The 15,000-nt window shown below is 43.1% G+C and overlaps 2 protein-coding genes across 2 annotated transcripts in view; one reads left to right on the plus strand and one right to left on the minus strand.

The window, feature by feature from the left end:
- Positions 1–9,533: 9,533 nt before the first annotated feature.
- Positions 9,534–11,900, minus strand: LOC308172290 (complement C1q-like protein 2). Its single transcript, XM_080547193.1, has 4 exons — positions 11,352–11,900; positions 10,718–10,801; positions 10,175–10,300; positions 9,534–9,935 (listed from the first exon to the last, which is right to left on the minus strand). The coding sequence occupies exons 1-4, from the start codon at positions 11,560–11,562 to the stop codon at positions 9,649–9,651; spliced, it is 708 nt and encodes a 235-aa protein (XP_080403319.1). The 5' UTR covers positions 11,563–11,900; the 3' UTR covers positions 9,534–9,648.
- Positions 11,901–13,050: 1,150 nt separating this feature from the next.
- LOC308172371 (acyl-coenzyme A thioesterase 9, mitochondrial-like) overlaps positions 13,051–15,000 on the plus strand; it is a 14,766-nt gene continuing 12,816 nt past the window's right edge. The window contains 2 exon segments of the mRNA XM_080547284.1: positions 13,051–13,161; positions 14,280–14,392. Of these exon segments, the coding sequence (XP_080403410.1) occupies positions 13,148–13,161; positions 14,280–14,392 (127 nt within the window). The 5' untranslated portion in view covers positions 13,051–13,147.

The raw sequence follows: 15,000 nt of genomic DNA on the forward strand, positions 1-15,000 counted from the left end.
GGGATGAGAACGTGTCGCATCCAAACAGGAACTTGTGCACGGGAAAGGGTTCCTGGTTTTGTTTACGTTAACAGAAAGTATTCATAGATCTACAGTAAATACCTTGTTTGCGATTCATGCCATGGAGTCGACCGCTTGGAAAGATGCTGCAGCCATGTGCGGCACTTGACCAGGCCCGTAGCGAGGGGGGGTTTCGGACGGTTCGAACGACCAAAGGTCTACAATTTAAGCCGTTTTTTTTAAAGGCTGTTTATTAAAATGTGTCCCCTTTTAAATAACGATGTGCAATAATTCTAAACTAATCGAATATGTGAAGAAAAAATAAATTAAAAAAGAAACTAAGTTAAATGTGCAATAATTACAATAATAATAATTTTAAATAAACGAACAGAATTAAAAAGCATAAAGCAATGCTTTTTAATTCTGTTAGTTTTGTTGTTTTGTTTTCCGTTATATTAATTATGGTTGCTGTATCTCGCTTTGCACATATTTGAAATAAACATATCAATCAATCAGTGTGCTGCCCAGAACGGATCCCATAGGAAGTTGAGATCATTCCCAGCATGGTCAGGGTGTCAGGGTGTCAGGGTGCTCCCCTCACTTCAACAAGAGCAGGAAGCGTCTGAAGATGTTTACATGTCCTACCTCCAGATGCAGCACTCACATTTGTATATCAATGATGAGACAGAGAGACTTGAAGCCTTTATAATGCGTTTATTAATGGAAATGACAAATGAATATGTTACGCCCCCTGGTGACTCGGGGTAGCAGGGCGCAACATAAAGCAACAGAATGGACCAGTGAGGGTGCAGTCACACAAAAACCAGGAAACCAAACATGCAATAAATGAATATTTATTGATAAAGCAACACAGGGAACAGAGAGGACTAACAGAGGCACCAAATAAAAGTGATGCCAAAATCCAAAAATAATGCCACCCCCTCTTACAGGTGCTAGGCACCTCAAAGTACAGTGGGTGGTGCTCACTTTGAACTGGGGGGCTAGACAGCAGGTAAACCCTGCGTGGGTGCAAGACGCATCTGAGAAATTCAGGAGAATGACAACAGGGGGAGACAAAAACACAACACAATACACAAAACCAACCAATAGGCCTACCGTACTTCAACACAAATAAACACATAAAACCAACACGGTACGTAACAGAATAGAACAAACATGTGTGGGTCTAGGAATGCCCTGACCTCCTGACCTCTACGCTTCAGTCGAACAGAGCTTTTCCTCATCACAGAGAGTAGACCAAGAAGCCACTGAAGGTGCTGTAGTTATTAGTATCGTCATAGAGGCCACTTCCTGGGGGGAGATGCATGTAGACCGTATCCCCGCCCTGCAGCTCTAGAACCACGGCGTTAGACAAGTGTTGGCCTCTGTCAGTACTGTGCGTGTTATACAGAACTGTGTTGTCATTGTGGTACAGGATCACGCCCACGCTGCCTGACGTTCGAGAATCGTAGGCCGTGAATCTGAAGTAGTAGACTCCTCTCACATGTGCTGTGAAGACACCTGCGTCAGAGGAGAAACTGTCAGTCTTCCATGGACACTGTTTATAAATGGTAAACAGACTGACTTATATAGCTCCTTATTCCAAAGCGCTTTACAACGGCCTCTCATTCCCCCATTCACACACAAATTCACACACCAATGGCGGCAAGCTACCATGCAAGGCGCCGGCCGGCCCGCTCACTGGGAGCAATTTGGGGTTCAGTGTCTTGCCCAAGGACACTTCGACATGTGGCCAGCCGGGGCTCGAACCGCCGATCTGCCAACCTTGCGATTGTTAGACGGCGGCTCTACCTCCTGCGCCACATCCAGACCCATTACTGTTTAGTAATGCTGGACTGTAAGCTGGAATCAATGTGTGTAGATTTTAGTGTGGTCAGTACCTGAATATTCGTCGTAGGCAAAACCCACGTTGGTGAAGAGTTTACTGAAGACGATTGGGGTTTCAGTTGAGAAGGGCCCCAACAGTTGTGAATCACTCAAACTAGCATAGAAGGCCACCTTTTCTTGGTCTGTGAACACAGGGAGATGAAACACATTAGCTGTACTGTATCTGCACACAAATCGATAACTGTTCAACCCCAAAATGTCAAATGAAGTGTTACTGAGGGATCTATAGGAAGTACATTAGTGTGCTGTGGTATGATATCCCTGCCCTCACTCACTGTATCAACTTTGTTTTAAAGGTTGTGTTAGACAAGGATTATTGTGTTTGAAGAGAGGTGTGAATTGGACATTTTGGAGAGCCCTTTGTTTGTTTTTTTACAGCCCTGTTTCAATATGTTATGAAAGTGTGATGTGTCATAAACCACAGAACCTACAGTATAATAATAATAATAATAATAATAACTTTTTATTTGTATAGCACTCTTCCTGCAAACGTTGCAGCTCAAAGTGCTCGTATACACAAACATACAGACGCTTTGTCCATTTACGAAACACGAAGGACTTTTAAGTCGTTTATTGTACCAGGCTGAGAAAATGTGTTGTACCAGGCTGAGAGAGTTTGTTGTACCAGGGTGAGAGAGTTTGTTGTACCAGGTTTAGTGACGTTCATCGCGGCTCTAAGAGCCGCCACCTCCTTCCCACAGCCGCTCACTCTGGCACCCACGCCTGCAGGAGAGGAAACACCAATCAGCTTCAGGAACCACAGCAAACAGGAAGAGCAGTCGAAATCTCTTAGTTTCAATGGAATCATTTCCCAGATTTGCTGTGGTGCCATTACCTGCATTCTCCTTCTCTGACAGTGTCACTCTGGCTACCAGTGCTGACAGTGCAGTGGCTTGAACTGAAATTATAGGGAGACAGGTGTTGATTTTTTACTGATACAACCATCATGGTTAATCAGGACGGGAACCTCAATGCAAACCCTAAAAAAAATGTTGTCCTTTATTTTAAGGACAGTAGTTTATTGTACCAATTGCTCTAGGGTTAGAGTGTGTCCCGACTCAAATATAACATGAAAGAACACATCAGTTAACTAAACAGTCAATCACGACGACTGCCCCTGGCCTGAGCTAGATTACTCTTCCTGCTACGACTGGTGGATTGATGATTCACTTGCTTAGTCAAAGGTATTGATTGTAAGTCGCTTTGGAATAAGGCGTCTCCTAATGCCAAAAAATGTAAATGTAAAAATGTAAATGTAATATTGATTGAAGGGTTACAATTTTACTTTATGGACCCTTATGTATGCTTGTCCATAGCATCTTTAATGATTCCGGCTAACTGGCTTCAAAATGTGTCATTAACTTCATACTCTGGTCCCAAAGATAACAAAGTCTACCGTCTACTGTAGCTATAGTAGTTTACATGGACTGATCCTTTAACTACCAATCTCTCTCTCTCTCTTTTTCTCTTCATATCTCTCCATCTCTCTCCACCTCCCTCTCACTGGCTCTGTCTGGCCTCAAAGGCAACAATGACATGCAAATTCATAAAATAAAATAAATTAAAAAACGTACATGCGGAAAAAGGTGGTTGTGTTTTTTTGTGTGTGGTGTTAATTACCTGCGTTCTCATTCTCACAGGCAGTCTCTCTGGCCTCCAAAGCTACAATAACATAACATAAAACATCAGTTAACTCAACAGTCAATACTGATTTAAAAAAAACTACAGAAAGACAAAGCATCAATAAACGACTTGTGAACAGCCCGACGCAACATACTATTCATAACATTTTTAGCATCACAAGTTAGTTATTGAGCAAGAAATTGATGACAGAATCACATCACCGGCGTTCTCTCTCTCCAGCTCCTCCACCATGGTCCTCTGGAGATCTAGTTCGGCCTTGGCGACCCTCAGCGCCTCTCTCTGCTCCACCACCATGTCCCTCAGCTCCTTCAGCTCAGCGCGGACATCGACGGAGGCGGCGCTCTGGCTGCTCGTCTGTTTGTCGCTCACGCCGTTGATTTTAACATTATTCGTAAACTCTGCGTGGATATTACCTGCGTTCTCCACCTCTACATTCATCAGTTGTGCCTCTATGGTAACCAGCAAAAGTTTCTGCGCTATCACTATGTCTCTCAGCGCTACCAGTTCAACCCAGACGGATTCTGTGGTGTGGCTGCCTTCTCCGGGATATACCGGCCCCTCTGTAGCATGTTCCGACATGCCCCCTCCATAATCTACCATGCTCCCTCCTCCAGGGTGTACCGGGCCCTCTGTAGGGTGTACCGAGCCATCTCCAGGATGTACCGTGCCCTCTCCATAATCTACCATGCTCCCTCCTCCGTAGTCTACCATGCTCTCTGTGTGATCTGCCATCAAGCTCTCCGCCCATTCAGTGAGATCCTGTTTAGCGGTGTTTTCAGTTGTGTTCACCTGTGCCCAGGTCCCAGACAGACAGAGTACCACCACCACCACCACCAGAGCTACAGAACACCTCATTCTGAAATGACACCGGTCCTCTTCCAAAAATAATAATAACGCTCTTCTGTCCTGTTCTTTATATACATACACAACTAGGCTAGTCGCAGGGTGGGGGAAACTACTGCCAAGTATTCCGATAAAGGGGAACTCTATAGGCTGATCTCGTGGCAGGTAATTTGGCACCGGTGCTACAAAAGGAATGCGAGACAACTGAACCCTTTATGATGATCTCTCATTATCTCATTATGATGAGGTTCCCCTGAGACAACGTCTCCTCCTCTCGCCAAACCACTTCACGTCTCTCACTGCTTTGTTCTCGTCCCCTCCCTCCCTCCACCTCCGTCCTGCCCTCTCTTTCTTCCCCGGGTCCACCCTTTTCTACCACCACACCTTCTCCTTATCTCAAACACACATCCATGCGTCCCCTATCCTCTTCCCCACACCACGTGTATCCTTCCTTCATAATAATCCCCTCTGCTCCTACTCTTTATTTTTCTTTCTACTTTTCTACCGTCATATTCCTCCATTTTCTCCCTTCCCTCTCTACAAGGAGTCTGATGTTCCATCTCACTCTCATCCCACTGCCCTTGTTGACCTTGTTGTTTAAGTATAGGGTTGGGTTAGCTGCTTTAGCATTATTATTATTATTATTATTATTATTATTATGGAGCTATTATAGTGCCAGCACAAATTGAATTGTATTTCACAGATTGAAATTGAATCGAATGGTTTACAAATTCAGTTTGGAATTCAGTTTTTGATATCAAGTGTTTTTCTTAGTCAGTAGAAAGTGCCCAGGAAAGCCAGTAACCATATTTCTCAGGTAACATGACATGTGACATACTATAGCTTTTCTGCCCAGTGACAGCCACTTATAAACTCTTATACTTAGAAATGTGTGTTTGGTCGATTATTATTTCTCTGTTGTTACAATGCTAATTGGCATTGTATTTTATATTGTTGGAAAGCCGGTTTATTTAACTTTATTGTTTATTTAATTTTATTGTTTATTTAACTTTATTGTTTATTTAACTTTATTGTTTATTTAACTTTGCACAAACATGCATTTGTGGGTTGAGCAGCACAGCTGATTATGTGGGTACTAGCGCCCAAGTCGAATTTGCCAAAATTCTCTGCCAATGCTAAACAGTGTATTCTCCTGTTGGTATTCACTCTTGTTTTGAGTTGTTTGGTGGAGTGTATGAGTGAACTCTCTATCAGTAACAAGGAACAAACAAGACATATTGGCAATTTTACACTTTATTCATTTAATACACCGTCAGGAGCCTCAGTAGCGGATTCCTTGTTATCATGCTGGAAGTGAAAACAGACGGGTACGTTGTGGCCATGAAGGGATGCACATGGTCAGCAACAACACTCACATAGCTGTGGCATTCAAGCCATGATTGATTGGTTTTAACAGGCCCAAAGGGTGCCAAGAAAACATTCCCCAGACCTCTACACAACCTGAATGAATGAGAAGGTGTACCGGTGTTCCTAATAAAGTGTTCAGTGAGTGAGTGAGTGTGTGTGTGTGTGTGTGTGTGTGTGTCTCACACTCAGTGTATAAGAACGTCGCTGTTGGTGAGGATGTTCTGAAATTCACCATCAAAGCAAGACTGCAGGTATTACCGACCAAGTACAATCTGTCCACCTGGTATCCCCACACTCACAGTCCATTCTGTTTAAACCATCAGGATTCACAACACCTAGAGTCCATTGCACACATAACAAATGGATGTAATGCATACAAACACCTGTACATAGCTCGTCATGACCGTATTGTGGACATTGTGTCTGATACAGTACAAAACATCTTACCATCTAGCGCAGTTATGTACAAGCATGCCAGAGTGTTACCAGAGTGGTTTGGTTTTGCCAATGATGTTTTTTCCAACATCCCAAATACACCTGATGTTGTCTTTGTTGACACCAGCCACAAGGAGGTGCTGATTGTAGAAGTAGGCTGCCCCTTTGACCTGTACATGGACCAGTCTTTCCAGGACAAGTATATCAAATACCAACCACTACTTGGTACGATAACCAGCTTTGGGTACAAGTGCAAATTCAGCATACTTGTATTTGGAAGTCTGGGCCATGTATATAAATGCACCATGAGGGGTCTGAGAATTGCTGCAATGACTAAAAGAAAGGCCAAACAGGTTGCCAAATTTTGCTCTGTCTCAGCTATTATTGGCAGCTTGGCCGTGTGGAGAAGGAGGTGTTATGTGTATCCTTAAGTGTTCAGTGCTGCTTAGCCCCGAAATATTTGATTCCCTGTTTGTATAATATAATTTGTGGAACCAAATAAAGTATTCAAATGTGTGTGTGTGTGTGTGTGTGTGTGTGTGTGTGTGTATGTTTTATAAACAACAAATAACCAGTCAACTAGTAAGTTAAAACAAATAAACGTCCTTTAACAAAAATTGCATAAAGGGTTATCCAGAAGTTTGGAAAATGCTTTGAGGGTGTGAAGACAGGGGGAATAAATGCTTTATTTATTTTTTCCAGAAAAAAAAGAGGATAGGAACAGAAGGGAGATTACAGCTAAGGTATTGTTGTTGTTACCCATTATTCATTCACAAGAGAACTGAAAAGAAAAGAAAAAGTATATTTTTGACAATGAAGATAAGCATCTTCTAAGCCTGGAGTGGAGACTCTCCCCAGCCGCGGTCTGGACCCGCCCTGGTGTTTTTCCACCTGAGACTTCTGAACATTGTAAACGGGAGAACCCTGAGACGTTACCTAACCTTCTATTGTACACCGCCAGTAGAAATGAATGGCACACAGCCACACATTATGTAATGAATATCAGCTCTTGGATATTATTTTTTTTTAGAATGGATTATAATTGTATTGTATTTTTTGCCATCAGTCCAAACACAATACCTCATAATGGCGAAAAGCGAAAAAACAGGTTTTTAGAAATGTTTGCACATTTATTAAAATGTAACATTTTGAATGTCTTCATTTCAACACGTCTCAGGAGGTACAGGATCCTCAGGTCTGACACCAGCAGGCAGTAGAGCAGCTTCTTCCACAGAGCTGTCACTCTGATAAACAATCCTCCCCTCCACACACCCCGCTGAACTATTGCCCCCACCCCCCCCCCCCACACACACACACACATGACTATGACTATCAGTACCCCCCCCCCCTCATGGGATACTAAGGACTATACCTGACAATGACAATACCTGTCGGCTGCTCATCCCTGGTTAATGTGATCACTCTATAACCTTTGCACTACTGATGTTTACATTACTACCTTTGTACTAATGTATATTGCACATGTCTCCTGACATAGCTGCTTTTATACTCCTGCACATTACCTCGCTACCTCACTGTACATAGCTCATAACTGTGGTGTTACAAAAGTGGTGGTCTAGTAGGGGATAGTGAGTTGGACTGATGATCAGAAGGTCATGAGTTCAAATCCCACCTGGGAACACCACCACTAGTGTGCCTTTGAGTAAGGGGAGAGTTACTCCAGGGAGACTGTCCCCGTAACCTCTAATTGTAAGTTGCTTTGATCGAAAACGTAAATGTGAAAGGCTCCCAAAGCTCTGTCGACAGTAGCTTCTACCCTCCTCGTGGTGAATTGAAACTAACAGAAAAGACAATAACAGTTATGATCAATGCGCGATTACATGACATTACATTACATACACGTGACTAGAAGCCAATGATGTTTGTTGCTGTCCTGTTGTTTACTTTGTCTACTGTATGTTGTATGTATCGTCACTGTTGCACTTGAAGCATGAAAGTACCATGCCCAAGACAAGTTTCCCCTCGGGGACAATAAAGTACAATCAATCAATCAATCAATGTGCACCCAGCCTCCAAAGAAGAGGCACCAGAATTGGGTAGTCAATACGTAAGGATGTGGATAAGACAAACAAACGCTTATGAAAGGTTTATGAAATCTACCTTATAGTTATGGCTTACACATTTCACCTGTAATAGCGATATCAGCAACATACACTCACCGAGGATTTAACTAGGCTGGCTGAACAGAAGAGGAACCCGACGTGGCCTTCTGCTGTAGTAGCCCATCGGCCTCAAGGTTCGACGTGTCGTTGCATTCTGAGAAGCTTTTCTGCTCACCACAGTTGTACAGAGTGGGTAGCCTTTCTGTCAGCTCCAACCAGTCTGGAACATTCTCTGTTGACCTCTCTCATCAACAAGGCGTTTCTGTCTGCGGAACTGCTGCTCACGGATGTTTTTTCTTTATTGTACCATTCTGAGTAAACTCTAGAGACGGCTGTGTGTGAATCCCAGGAGATCAGCAGTTTTAGAAATACTCAAACCAGCCCATCTGGCACCAACAATCAGGCCACGGTCAAAATCACTGAGATCACATTTCCCCCCCATTCTGATGGTTGATGTGAACATTCTGATGGTTGATGTGAACATTCTGATGGTTGATGTGAACATTATCTGAAACTGCTGGGCTGTATCTGCACTGCAGGATGTTATGCATTACACTGCTACCACACGATTGGTTGATTAGATAATTGCGTGAATGAGAAGGTGGACATGTTTTCCTAATAAAGTGCTCTGTGAGTGTAGATAAACAGACTATAGCAGTTATCTACATGATCTACAAAGCGATTACATGTGAAAAGTGTTCAAAACGGGAGACTTTTTGTTCGGCAAGGGAAAATATTCTTGCCTCTTGGCCAGATCATCATTGAAAATGAGAATTTGTTTTCAACTGATTTTATCTGGTTAAATAAAGATGGCCTGATTGGAGGAACCATCAACACTAGAACAGCCATGGGTGGGGGTCATTTGAGGTCATTTGAGGTCATTTGACCCTGTGAGTAAAAACATTTTTATATCTTTGCACTCGATCAAATTTCAGGACCCTCCTTTCATGACTTTTCCTAGATATGTGCCTTCTACCACCCAGTATCCTTACATTTTCAAAATCACACCAAGATAAGCTAGTATAAAGCTATTTTGCAGTTTTTCTGTGTAGGACCCAGGGTAATTTACAAGCCGGCCAACTAGTGGTCGTTGTGTGTAAATAGCAGCTTTCCATTGTAATTATTAGTAATTATGCTGCTCAGTGGTCTTATCAGGCTGGTTTTATCAGAATGAAGCAGTTAGAATTGGTATCACTTTACACAACGTCACAACGGTCAAAAGTGGTTCTTTGATGACGCTTTATTGGTTAGAGGGTTACAATGCAGGCTGTCGACCAAGACCCGCTCACACTGCTGCGTCCCTAACAGCATGCCTCTGGTGCTCCCATCACAAAGGGAAGAGCAGGAAGCCACTGAAGGTGTTGTGGTTGTAATTGTCACTATCATGAAGCCCCCAGCCTGCTGGGAGACGCATGTAGACCACGTCCCCCTTCTGCAGCTCTAGAGTCAACCCATTCGATATGTATATGTCACGCTCGTTGGCGTTGTGCTCTCTGTTGTACATAAGTCTCTGGTCGTTGCGGTACAGGGTTACACCCATAGTCGTCGAAGGCCGGTAGTCCCTGGCGGTGAATCTGAAGTAGTAGACTCCTTTCACTGGTGCTGTGAAGATACCTGCGTCAGAGGAGAAGGAGGAGAAGAAGCTCTCATTAGATTAGAACCTGTTTACGGACGGGGGGTCGGGCACTCCCCAGTACTGTTTGCTGCAACAGTACCAGAAACAACAATGTAAAAAGAAAATATCGGAACCAGCACAATACGGTTTAAGTTAGACATGTATGTAAAAGCCTTATAGACACTGTGTGATGCGATAGCTCGATTCGAGGCGTGTTGATTTGTGTGGTGATCAGTACCTGTAGTCGGGCTGTAGGCGTCGCCAACGTTGGTGAAGACGTGTTTATAGGTCAGTGTGGTGTCGGTGTTGAAGGGTCCTACGAATCCCTCAATCAGCGCAGCAGAGAAGGCCACCGTTGGTCTGTCTGAACATGTGAGGAAAGACAAAATAATATAAGCATATGCATTCTCTAGTTTTAGTGAATCCACTTTAACACTGCCGAAGACATGAAGCAGCTTCCTACATTAGTATGGAATGTCAAATGTATATACGAAGCTGACAGACTAACAGTCTGTGACATTAAAAATGCTAGTGTTACATTTTAAGATACATTATTATGATTATTATCGTTTGTAAACATTGGAATAACAATGGGGTAACAATGTTGCACTAAAATCATGAGCCAACTAAAAGTTACATTCTTCGTGAATCAATGGATGTACAGTATATTATCGATGAATGTAAAACTGCTTTACGAAATTGTGGATTGTGGCTTTACACAGAGATTGGTTTGGATCCAGTCACCTGCAATGATTTCACAGGACTGTCTTTTGTCATTTACCTGCATTTTGTGTCTCCAGCTCCCCCACCTTTTTCTTCTGGACCTGCAGCTCGGCCTCACTGTCCGTCACTCTGGCTGATAAGGCTAAAATCACATAAGAGCACACAAGCAGTGTTAGCGTCACAGTTATAGCAATGACAATAGAATGGAATTCATCGTTAGCGTGATGGTATCTCGCACATTTTTTTTTAAAAGATTAGATTCAACTTTATTGTCATTGCAGAGTACATGTACAATACAACGAAATGCAGTTTAGCATCCAACCAGAAGTGCACGTGCCACATAGTGATATAAGGGCATGATATAAATAGAACAAGAGGTAGTGATAGGTAACTATGTCATATACAGTATGTGCATAGGTAGTATTGTAAACATCAGTATAGTTTAGAGGTATGTACAGTTATGGGCTATATACAGTTATGAGCTATGTACAGTGAGGTAGTTTATATACAGTATCTAATGTGCAGGGTATATACATGTCAGGAGGAGACATGTGCAATGTGCAATATACAGTGGTACTAAGGTAGTAATGTAAACATCAGTAGTGCAAAGGTTATAGAGTGATCGCATTAGCCAGGGGTGAGCAGCCGACAGGTATTGTACTCAAGATGGTAATGATATCTCTTTCCATTACCTGCGTTCTCTCTTTGGACAATCCTCAGCATCACTTTCTGCTCTACCACCATGTCTCTTAGCTCCTTCAGTTCGGTCCAGATGTCAGGGGTGGTGGTGGTGGTGGTCCGGTCGGTTTCAACCTCTTTGTGGATCGGTTCAGTCTCAGTCTGACGAGCCCATGTCCCCGACAGACACAGCAGCAGGACCAGCAGAGCTACAGCACCCCTCATTCTGATAGGACTACTCTTCAGAAATAATGTGGTCTAATAGCTTTAGTAACCCTCCTTAATATACACCCAGAATGCCGTAGGTGCACTGCATGAGACTGAAACATCTGATTCTCATGTCAATATTAGTTTAAAGTAATGCCAAGGATTCTGATCCGAAAGCAGAATGCCAGGTGAGCTTTGGGAGAACTGCAACTGTTACCAAGGTCTGTCTTTATCTCTGTCAAGACCGCAGGTGTGTTTTCACTAAAGGTCTACCAGACAGCTACGTAGCGCTTCTCAACACTTAATTCCTTGACCATACATACATTTATTATTCCTCTCTCTTTGTAAAATAATATACATTATATGACTACTTGCACTCTACCCGATTACTGGAACACTACCTGATTATTTGACTACTTGTACTGTATCAATATTGCACTTCATTGTATTTTGCAATTGCATGATTGTACTTTGCACCGCATTTTGCACTATTGATTCCACTGTAGTAGCCTATGACTGGTTACTTTATTTTTACTTACTTTATTTTTACTTACTTTATTTTTACTTAGTTTAATTGCACTTTACTCTATTATTGTGGTTTTGTATCTTGATGCTGCAGTGCCAATGTCGAGGAACCTAAGCCAAATAATTTAAATGTTGGTGTACTTGTACATTGGGATATAATAAAAGCAATTCTGATTATGATTATGGTTTTATACACACACATACACACTCCTTTCCTGACCGCAGGGGAAAAAAATGAATGGGAAATGAGGGGATTTCTCTTATTTTTGCAAAGTACCCAACAAAAAGGATATACGTAATAATAAGTAATGTTGTGTGTTAAAATGTACATATTGGTGGAACTACATGTCATTTTACACATGCCTATTATATTTGTATAAACTGGACAGGACAAACATATTTTTCAAAGATTTAAATTCATCCCTGCTGCCACTCTGCTCAGCCAGGACCACTTCTAGAATGAGTTTGCATCTAAAACGATGTCATAGCAAATGCTGGGCGCAATTTACTCATTTTACTAACGCTGGTGGCCAGACACATTTCGTGAGCTTAGAATGATAAGGTTCTATCTCCGTTTAGAATGATAAGGTTCTATCTCCGTTTAGGGCAGTTCAGAGATATTGAGCGTCAAAGTTTTTACATTCCATTATGTTTTGTGAGATGGAACCTTAGTATTTGATGAATTACTAACTCAAAAATGTCAACATTTTAAAAATAACACCACACACAGGCATTAATAAACACCTAATGGATCAGATTATGTAAAAAACTCAATTTTGACCAAAAATGGAGATAGAACCTTATAATTCTAACGTCACGATTTACTAACGTTGGTGGCCATACACCGATCTACCATGTTTATTAAATGCAAAATAAAGTCTCTTATTAAAATAAAGTCTCTTATTTTGAAGACATCCAAATGTTCACTGCCTTTACAGTGACCGGAAATAGATGGGCGGGGCTTCACTCAGAACACCGATGGTCGCTTGTCACTGTTGTGTTAAACTCACCCACTAAAACATCTCTGTCAACACTTCTCCATCTCCACCCCTGTAACTACCAACCTAACCACACAGACATGATGTCAGCCAGGTGAGTAGCTACAGGACAGTGTGTGACCGGGGAGAGAGGGAATGTCAACCAGACAATCGACTCTGACAGTGAAGTTGGCTTAGCATGAAGCTAGCAAGCTAACCTAACCTGACTGTCACTGTGCTGTCAGTGTTCAGTCACTTGGCCCTCCCATGTAGCCTAACTTCTAACCTAGCGTCTAAAGCTAGCTACTAATCTGCCTTTTTTTAGCAAGATAGTTGACACATTTCATTGTACGTGGGTGGCCAGACCCGACATACCTTAAGCTTAAGTTAAGGTGTGTGTGTGTGTGTGTGTGTGTGTGTGTGTGTGTGTGTGTGTGTGTGTGTGTGTGTGTGTGTGTGTGTGTGTGTGTGTGTGTGTGGGGGGGGGTGTGTGGGGGGGGGTGTGTGTGTGTGGGGGTGGGGGTGGGTGTGTCTGCCCCATACATACAATGAGAGGAGCGACCTTCTTCAGCGCCTGTTGTCACTTCTAGTCTAGCCTCGTAGCATAATTGCCTAAGTCATGCTTCACTTGTGGCCAGCCGAGCCATCTTTGTATGTAATTTATAATTTTGCCATTTAGCAGACGCTTTTATCCAAAGCGACTTACAATTACGAATTACAGGGACATTCCCCCTGGAGTAACTGAGGGCTAAGTGCCTTACCCAAGGGCACACTAGTAGTGGTGTGGTTTCAGGCGGGATTTGAACTCACAACCTTCCGATCCCAAGTCCAACTCACTATCCACTAGACCACCACTACCCCTGTCTTCACAGGGGAAGGCCCCGGATATGGCAGAGGGTATGTGGTGTCAAAAACGCCTATGTCAAAGAGATGACTTGGGCAGATAGTGATTTTGGAATGTAACAAGCATTCTGATAGGCTGATAGGCATCATAGGCAATAATGCACAGTGAATCAGCACTGTTAGGAGAGTAGAGTTAGGCAGATATCTCAATTTGGTCTACTGTATCACTAGTCTACTAGTGTGTATTGGGCTAGGGGGGGCCCAGTGTGTCAGGGACTTGACAGACATCTGGGATACATCTACTAATAGGTTTACTCTATGAAGCTTGCTTGTAATGAACACTTTTAAAGTTGTGTGTTTACATGCCAAATATCTTGGTGCGTTCCGCAGGTTCATGTTGCTAAGGTCGGCGGCGTCCTTGACGACCAGGGCGTTCTCCCAGGGGGGCGTGTCTTCACAGGGGGGCGTGTCTTCACAGGGGAAGGCCCCGGATATGGCAGAGGGTAAGGCACACGCGGACTTGATTGGTTGGTTGATGGACTGTTTGAATAGTAACAGCTATGGAACCCCTTTGTGAGCTCCCCTGACCTCTGGCCCAACTGGCCTCAGACTGGGAAGGAGGCTGGAAAGCACTGAGGCCCAGTCCAGAAACATACCCCAGGCCCATACCCCCCAGTGATTGCAGATCTGAGAGTACCGGATAGGTGTTAAGCACTAGAACAGCCATGGGTGGGGTCATTAACACTAGAACAGCCATGGGTGGGATCATTAACACTAGAACAGCCATGGGTGGGGTCATTTGACCCCTGTGAGTAAAACAAAAATCTTTGCACTCGATCAAATTTCAGGAGCCTTCTTTCATGACCTTTCCTAGATGTGTGCGTTCTACCAACCAGTATCCTTACCTTTTCTAAATCACATCAGGATAAGCTAGCGTAGAGCTATTTTGCAGTTTTTCTGTGTAGGAGGCAGGCTAATTTACAAGCCGACCAACTAGTGGTCGTTGTGTGTAAATAGCAGCTTCCCATTGTAAAGACTATGGTTATGGACATTTGACCCCCGAGGCGGCTCTTATAGTAGGTAAAAAAAGGCACGGCTGTTCTAGTGTTAA

Source organism: Nansenia antarctica (assembly GCF_963989245.1).
Source record: "Nansenia antarctica genome assembly, chromosome: 17".
Lineage (NCBI taxonomy): Eukaryota > Metazoa > Chordata > Actinopteri > Argentiniformes > Microstomatidae > Nansenia > Nansenia antarctica.